Source organism: Brassica rapa, chromosome A04, assembly GCF_000309985.2.
Source record: "Brassica rapa cultivar Chiifu-401-42 chromosome A04, CAAS_Brap_v3.01, whole genome shotgun sequence".
NCBI classification, from domain to species: domain Eukaryota; kingdom Viridiplantae; phylum Streptophyta; class Magnoliopsida; order Brassicales; family Brassicaceae; genus Brassica; species Brassica rapa.
In genome coordinates, this window is record NC_024798.2 from 8613918 (window position 1) to 8623613 (window position 9696).

Below are 9696 nucleotides of genomic sequence, written 5' to 3' on the forward strand. Positions count from 1 at the left end.
AAATAAACATACATTCTTGATTTAAAACTGACCAAATAACCAAAAAAAATAGAAATTAGATTTAGAAAGAGAGATAAGAAGAGAAAGCAGGAAAGAGTGAGTGGTTTTGGAGAATTAGTAAATTTGTGTTTTTTGGGTTATTAGTAGGCATGGGACTTTTATCCGAGATCCGATCCGAAAATCTGGATATCCGGAAAGGCTGAATCCGGATCCGGATTGTAAAATGTTGGATCTGTCAAAGTCGAATCCAGATCTGGATATCTTGATTTTTTAGTTCGGATATTCGGATCCGTAAATTTTTATTAATAACTATTTCAAAAATAGTAATATCGATATATAAAACTAATTTTATTTAATATATTTTGATTTTTGTAATAGTATATATAAATTTTATGTATATTTTGTAATATTATACATAGAAATAATTAAAAATATTATATAGATTTTTATTTTTAAATTATTATTAATATTTTATATATATTAATATTATTTTTCTATTATTTTAAGGATCCAAATATGGATCCGGATATCAGTCGGTTTTTATAATTTTTAGAAAGATATCCGACACTCGGATATCCGCGAACCCCAGATCCGGATAAAGATAGTAAAATTATGGATCCAGCGGATAAAGATCTGGATCCAGATATCTTAAAATTGTATGGATACCTAATCCGTCACAATCCTAGTTATTAGGCCTAATTTCTCTCCTTTAAATTAGTTTTCGCATTCATAATAAATAAAATCTGAAAAAATATTACTAATTCTTCTTCTGTTTGCGAGATGAGGATACTTGTTTCTCCGTGACAAGTTTCCGTAATCATTTTGTACACCAAAAAATTATTCTGTCACTTAAATTAGAAGTGGTATTGGAATCCATCTGAATAAAAATACCAACAAAATGAAAACTTTTATGAAAAATTTGTGTTGTCTTGAATAGAGAGTTTGATATCTTGTTATGTGCCTTTAGTATGTGTGATTTTTAAATTCCGGAATCTTCATTGGAGAGATGCTATTCCCGTCAGTTCTGTTGAAAAACTTATCCATGTTAATCGGATTCTGAATCATAGAAATATTATCTTTGCAGTCTTATCCCAAAGTGCGGATATGTCGTGAATTAAAACATGCTCCCTATAGACTAGATAAATGCATCCTATTCTGAATGCAAAGGTAACAAGCATATGTCTTTACTACACAACCATATCAACTATATTGAATCTGAAGTCTACGATCCATCAACCAAACAAATTCGCTGCAATCATAAGGTTGGTGTATTCTGTGGCTGGTATGGTGGATAAGCATGTTCTGAATTCTTTGAATCCGCATCAATCCGTACATGAAATTCAAATCCTCATTTTTATAATAATTTAATTAACATACACCTAAACAGATAAATATATAAAGCCAGAGTACGTATTAAAATGAATACTTGCCTTGATATGCTCTTCACTCTCTGCTAATGCTCTTTTGAGACGATCGGATTAAAAGTACCAGTTCGTCTGTATTAGAGTTGTCCGAGTCTTTGAGCAGAGAATTGATCATATTTGTTTGCCAATCCTAAGTTAGAAATATTGTATTAGAATAGATGAAATCAAATGGAAAAGTAAGTCCCTTTGAGCTTTTCCTTTAATGGAACTTGGCCGACAAAACAAAAATGGAAAAGTAAGTTGGTCAAGACTCAAGCGTCTGGGGTAGACATCTTCTTCTGAACCTTCTGATGCGAACAAATTTTCACAACATTAACTAGCTAAACTGACTTTGCATTCATACCAAATTAGTTAACTAAAAATATATAGAAACTCATAATTATATCAGCCTCTCGGTTTTGTCCTTAACCCAAACCGATCAATCAACAAACATTTTCTTAGTCATTTAAGGACGTTCGTAAGACTGTAACTTATGAATGTACAACAAGAAAACAGAAGTACCCTCTCCCGCGCAAAGTATAAGATATGTGGTATGTTTACAAGGATTGTATGAAGCAACAAATTGCACATATCACACAGCTAGAGTTGTGGGTCGTAAAATCTTCACACGTTAGGAAGTTAGATGATAATAATGTACAACAAGGTCACCCAAACAATCCAACATGCCTTACTTAAATTACTGCCAAACCTTTGTTGTACTAGTCAATTAAATCTTCGTCTCTCCAAAACAAAGTCTATGAAAAATTTGTAATGCTACACAAACTATCTAATCCCGTATTGGTTTGTTGATTTCTTTTGACAAAGACGACAGACATTTATTCTTGCGTAATAATTAAGTTGGACTAAACTCTCAAGGGAATTCAATGTTCTTTCAACTAGTTGGACGTGTATTTTGGGCTTTCAGAAATTGGACCAATCCGACTCTTTTGACCATGAGTACTAAAAAAATTGTTCGTTTTGTCAACATTAGTTATGTTATTCTTGTGACAAAAAAAAGAGTTATGTTATTCTATATATAGAAATAAACAATATATATATATATATATATATATATATATATATATATATATATATAATTCTAATCATCTATCATCTAGTAGTAGCTGTCCCAAACGAACCTATTTTGCAAGTCAGGTTCTGAAAAGATATACCGGGAAGTGAATGCATGTTCTAAGGAGCGGACATGAATCGAATATCTAAGTTTTTGGAGGTATTCATGATCCGATATGTTTTATCCGAACAATTAATTATTTGATCTGACTCGATTTGTATCTATCTGAAATTTTGGTTTCTGGATATCCAAAAAAAATTATAGTATATTTTAAAAACTCTAATAACTTATGTAATCAGTTTAATAAATAAATATTGTAAACTTACATAAAGTAATAATTATATAATATATATATAATTTTAAATATATGTGTATATATATGCATATGACATACTAGATCAAATATATGTTTCTATAAATATTAATATTTGTGATTTGCTTCGTTTTTACGGATATTGCATATTAGTATTTTCTTTACTTTGTAAAGTTATGAAAATTTGGATTTGTTTTGTCTGAATCAAAATAGATATCGAGTCAAAACTTCCTGATATTTTGTCGGGTCCTAGTTCTAACATCAATCCGCAATAGAGTAAACAGTCTACTTTTCAGCAAAGAATGATCATCCATCAGTCAACAATCGTCAATCTTATTAGTCAAAGGTTTTTAAATCACACGTTTAATCGATCGTTGTATCCAGTTTGACTAGTATTTATATTATTAATCGTTTGTCGGTTTGATGTTTTTGGCCGGTATGTGCAATGAAATGTGAAGAACACATTTCTGAATTATCTTCTTCTCAACAAAATAGATTTTCTTCAATATACAAATACTTTTCTGTAGCTAAAAGTTTGAATAGAACTTACGTATATATATATTCCGTATTACAACAATCTCTATAACTTGATGTAATAAATATATCAAAACTTGAATAAAATGGAAGCTATGCATGAGTATGACGATCTTCCTCAAGATTCGATTTAGTCATTCATACTCCAAGTTTATTAGCAATAAAAAAATCATTTCAAATACAAGCACTATTAACTTTCTAATGGTTAGAAATAGAATATGCGACTTTTCCACAAATTTATGAATCCGAGGTTACTAAAAGTATTCTTCATATTTTCCGATCCCGGCTGCCGGAAAAAACAGGACCTAAGCAAAACATATCAGCCAATGGGACATTCAAAGCCGAACTATTCATGGATCTTGAAGCCCTAATCTCTGTAGAATTCATCTTCTGCAAACTCTTCTTCTTCTTTTTCTGTGGATCACTATTGCTCCGATGATATTCTGAAGAAGAACTTGTCTTCTTGTTTCTCATCGAGTAGCCGACAGATTTGCTTCTAACAAGCCAAAAACCACACCCAAAACTTGGATCATCTGAGTCAGAATCTATCGTGTCCGATTTTACAGCTAGGGTTTCAAGCTTACTTTCCGTAGAAGTAATCTCGTTCTTCTTGGAGGCCTTGGCAGACGCAGTGCGAGAGAGGTTTTTCCAGTTGGAGAAGAGCTCATCGGCGTGAGAAAACCGTTGTTTCGAGTTCTGACGGAGGCAAAAATCGAACTCTGGACTTGAATTGAGACAGGACTGGTCTGACTCTGATCGAAGAGGGACTCTCTCTTCCGAATGATGAAGACTGTGAGACGATATCAAGCTTCCTCTGTTTGTATGGCTCATCGTAAGGATTACGAAAATAAGCTACTTGATTTTTTTTTCCAGAGCTGCTTGATACTTTTTTTATGAAGAATGTCTTAACAATTGTGATGCACAAGATATATATATATATATATATATATATGCACGTCATTTACGTCAACAAAATTCATTGTTTGTTTTTGTACTTTTAACATTCTTTCAGTCATTTTCAATTATCAAATTTTGATAGAACTGTCGACTTATGTTACACGGTTTTTAGTTTATTGAGACATTAAAGTAGATTACGAAAAATTAATATGAGACATTAAAGTAGATTACATAATATGATATATGTTAAAGTAACTTTGTAAAACGAAAAAAAGTTAGAAAAGTAAAATCTAACTTGGAATTTAAGTTTTTTTTTTAATTGGGTGTAGGAAAGACTTTGACTTCAGCACTGATATTTTGATTCGACTTTGAATAGTTGTAGTCGTAGGAAGGGGGTCGAGTCCACATTTCCAATAGTTAAACAGATTAAATGTTCACCTAATTACGAATTATAATAACTCGTTACTTTTCATAAAAAAATATCATTTTGACACTTTATCTTATTACACAAGAAATATCACTTAAATTTTAATGATATTTATACATATTATAATTTTAATAATGATTTTAAAATTCTTTGATCTTATAAATAATTTTATTTATTTCAAAATTTATTAGTTAAATACATATAATTATAAAATATAATTGAATTTTAATCATTTGAATTGATGTGAAAATGTTAAAATAATATTCTTTATAAAAGGAAAAAAATATTATTTATACCTAGAAAATGATTTGATTAATTCTTTAATGTTAGTTGTTGTATCAGTCACAAATAATAACACACACTTCATTGATTTGTAAACTAATGAAGCCCTAATGAAATTAACAGTGTTATAATAATAATAATAATAATAATAATAATAATAATAATAATAATATTAATGATAATAATAATAATGGAGCCTTGTAAGAACAATGAAGCATATTGCATGTGTCTAATTCCTTATAAAAAAATTGACATATCTGTGAATCCTAAAATTCTCATTACGTATTTGAGAGTGATTGTTTTGTATAAATGAAAAAAAAATGTATAAATTCCAAGCACAACAATGTAATCAAGTATGACTTGACAAAACAATACTAATATAGAAGCTATCGACGTACAAGATCGATGATATAAACAAGAATAAACAACAAAAGTGATGAACAAAAGAGAGATCAATGAATATATGTGGGAGAGGTCGATGTCTACTATGTGTGTGTTGATGAACGTGTCCTTCATCTTACTCTTCCTCTCCTTTTTTTTTTTGAATATCAAGAGGTTCAGGGTCAGCCCATAATCCCCCTCCCCTCTAAACCCAAAACCACTGTATGTAATATTAGTTTTGTCCTAGGGGACCTCTGACACTATTGACATGATTTTTTCTAGTTGAGCTAATGACTTTCTATTTTCTCCTTTTATATTCATCCTTCTCATTTAGATTCGCTTATATCTTCGCCTTGGTCTTCTTACCGGACCCCGGAAATCTCGGGTTTCCCTCTTTCTTCTAGAATGAGTCTAAGGTCAGCATTGAGCTCGGGCTCGATTAATCACCATCACTCTTTCGTGGAACGACGACCTTGGATCTTCAATATTTTCGTCCTGAGGGGAAATGTTCCAAGACTTATCTGAACACTCTGAAACCTTATTCCTTTTAGCCCAACTTCTATGCTAGGTCCGTGTCCAACATTATTGTGAAAACCTCAATACACATTACTCTTAGTGCACAGTAAAGAATGTATGAGTGGAGCATTAGAGCTTAGGACCATGTATTTTTGGTATTTTATGACTATATTTGGCTAATTTTTTTTTAAAGTACATGTACTTGCAATCTAGTTATTCCGGTGGAAGAAAAAGTGTTGAAACGTAATTTATTCTCACATTCCAGCCAGAAACCTTTGTACACATATGTCAGAGTAGAATATGAACATGTCCAAGTCACCAGTCCTACCAATTTAGATCATTTTCAAGGAGAATTGGTCTTACCAAGTTTTTTTTATGTCTTACCAAATTCGAGAACGTAAGATACCAAATACTTGTTTTGTTTAGCTATATAAATATTAATAATTAATGGTTTGTGGTTCAACAAACGCATAAAGTTGATTTTTCTAGCATAAAAGTCTAAACTTGTATTGTTTTTATGTTACAATATATGGACGTGTACATAAGTTCCACCAGTATATGACCATTAACAAACATTTAGGAAGTTGATTAGACACGTGCTGACACTGAATGCCATGCATGGTTTGACACAAACTCTAAAACCAAGGACAAATCTAGCCCATTTAAGTTATGGGTGCACTATTGATAGAGAAACATAAAAATACATTAGACAAGGATCGAACCTAAGAAACTAAGGGTGCACATACTTCTTTTTACCATGTAAGCTAACCAAACTTTGATGTTTCTACATGTAAAATACAAAATTTTAAAATAATTATGGATGCACCATTGAATGAGACTCAAACAGTGAACAAAACAAGTAATATACAAGTTTTTTTTGATCAAACCATTCATTAATTAGGAAGAAACAGAAACAGAGTTTAGCCACCAGAGCTAGAGTTTACAAGATCCTGAAGACTTCTCTTTGCCAGAGAGTCAGCTTCCAGGTTAAAGGAACGAGAGATAAACATAGAGGAGATAGATTCGAAGTCTGTGCAGAGAGCAAGGATATCACTGAGAACACTTTGAATCTCCACACATCGGCTTCGGTTGTTGATACAATCCATGAGGATCTTCGAGTCTGAGCAGATATGCAGAATATGTGTCTGGTAGATGGACTGCTGAGGCACAGTACAATGGATTCGGCTGGGTATAGATAGATGGATAAGGATTTGAACAACTCTTGGGGTTGAGAAACAAAGATAATCGTATGTCTTCTTTGCATTCAGAACGGAAGGCATTTATATGGGAAATGGAATCAATGCTACAACACACAGATTGTCAACATTTTGGGACTGACTGTAAGGATATTGTATTGACGCTTAAGGACCCCAAAGCATGACCGAGTTTCTCCACAGAGCTAGGGGAGGTAGCATTACTTCAGAGAGAATTTTTGGATTTCAAGATTTTCCATATACTAAGAGTACAGAATCAGACAACATATGGTTTAGCTAAGATTGCTTGTACGTTTGATCATATTCTACATTTTATTGGTTGTTCTGTTCCGACCAGAATCCCCAGACCACTTCTATTTTGAGTAATAAAATACCATTTTGATGTAAAAAATGAACAATTAGGAAGTACGAAAGAGGAATTAGATTTCGTGTGATTCATAACTTCAATTTAGTTCTATTGTAAAAACAGCTATGTAGACTGAGTTCAAGTATCATATTCTCTACTAGCAATAATTTATGAGGAAAATATTATAGATGGAGTTCACCATTGCAACAAATGGCTTTGGGGATACGACAAAGAATAATTCATTCAGGTTATGGTACAAAAGTTTGGGAAGATCCATGGATCCCAACTATGCCAGCAAGACCTGCCAGATCCATTGCGCATGTTGTTCATCCTATGATTATTGTGAGTGATTTTATTGAGGGTATTACAAAAATATTGAAGGTGGAGAAGATAAGAGACTTTATCACGCAAGAGGATATCCCTTTGGTTCAATTCTTTCCCACAAGTCAGTCAGACAAAGACATTAATTTTACTGGAACTATACGATGCAGGGATAGTACACTGTCAAATCGGAATATTGGGTGGCAAGGAATATACTTATCAAGGAACCTGATGACATATATTCAGATCCTAGGATAACACAATATCAAGCCATTGCTTAGAAAGTTAACATTCCTCAGAATATACGTTATCTTCTACGGCAAGTCATATAAAGAAGACCTACCGGTAAACAAGAATCTAACACGTCGCCATATGAAATACGATAATCATTATCTTAGATGTGGAGCTGAAGATTAATAATAAACATGATATTTTAGTGTCCATGAGCTCTTCAAACTTGGGCCTTAGCATCAATGTCTTCTTCTCCATTGGTTATCCATGTTACCAATGTATATACAACCATGGATTATCTTTTATGACGTAAGAATGACATCATCTCAAAAGTGGATAGAGGTCTGTTCATGGATAATACAATATATTTGAAAAACACGAGAAACTTTTCGGAGGACTCAATAGGGATCTCTTGGAGACTGTTAGACATGTAGAAGGAAAATACCAAACATGTTTCAAAGCTAAGAAAAAAGGGCAGATAAACTAGAAGTGAAACAAAATCCATTATCTATGCAAGTCGTACGCTTACAGGAGAGATATGTATGATCGACAGATCATGGACTCGTGACTCGTCTCTTTAAATGTTATGGATGGGCTTTGACAAAGTTGAGAAGAAAAATTCAGCTTATGGGAGCAAAGAATCAGAGGGGGAGAATGACATCGCTACATGCGGAGGTTGTACCACGTTAATTGTCCATCATTAACAATATCTTCCTTGCTTAAACAAGTCCAACTAGATGTTTATACGCGCTTTAAAAACATGAAATGAGTATAAATTTTAATTTAACTTAGTAAAGATAAAATATTTATTTTCAATTATTTTTTGCTCATATATATATATATATATATATATATATATGTAGAAACAATTTATTTATATATAATGGTAATAAATATGTTTAGTTTATTTGATCTAGAATTATTAGATTTTAAAAATATAGTAGAAACACTATAAATTAATATTCCATAAATTAGTAAAAAAATATAAATTAATAAATTTTACTAGTTCAGAGTTGGACCGGTGTAAAATATGATACAATTCGATAAGATAAGATAATATATATTTTTAAAATATATAAATATATCGTTCCAATGTAAATGTAAAATAATAATTAATGTATATTAATTATATAAATATATTGTATAATTTGTATTTGTTCATACTTAAATTTCTTTAATTTTCCAAGAAATTCTAAATATTTTGATGTTATTTTTATATTCTACACCTAAAATTCATATACATTCACGTAACTATTTTCCATACACCAAATAACCTAATAAGAACAACATAAAATTTGTAATTCATATACCGTAAAATAAAATATTTTTATTATTTTACATTAAAAATATTTTTTTATATATTAATAAAATGTCAAAATCACATCATTATTAATTTATCGAGTTTGTTAAGCTGGAAACTTTTATTACAGTAAAAGTTCTATAAATTAATAATGTTGGAACTAAAAGAATTCATTAATTCGCAGAGTTGTTATATTAAGAGAATTCCTTTTTATATTTATATTAAAAATGAAAAAAATATTTCATTCATGATATTGTTAAAGTTTATAGATTTGAATTTTAATTATTTGTTAGATTATTAATATACTTTATGTATGATTAATACACATCATATAATACAAATTTATTATATATGTAATTCGATAAATCTAAAATTAGAGATGAAATTTATTTTGGAGAAAACTTATCTGTGATGGTTAATATATATTTTGAAAATTAATTATTTGCATTAGTTTAAAAT

The 9696-nt window shown here is 30.8% G+C and overlaps 1 protein-coding gene across 1 annotated transcript; it reads right to left on the minus strand.

Annotated features, from left to right (window-relative positions):
• Window positions 1–3589: 3589 nt before the first annotated feature.
• On the minus strand, window positions 3590–4153 carry LOC103863773. The gene has a single exon (XM_009141526.3). It carries the CDS (start codon window positions 4151–4153, stop codon window positions 3590–3592), a length of 564 nt encoding a protein of 187 aa, XP_009139774.1.
• Between the last annotated feature and the right edge of the window lie 5543 nt (window positions 4154–9696).

Bases quoted from the DNA above. Each gene is read 5' to 3' on its own strand.
- LOC103863773 (XM_009141526.3), bottom strand. From the start codon at position 4,153: ATGAGCCATACAAACAGAGGAAGCTTGATATCGTCTCACAGTCTTCAT.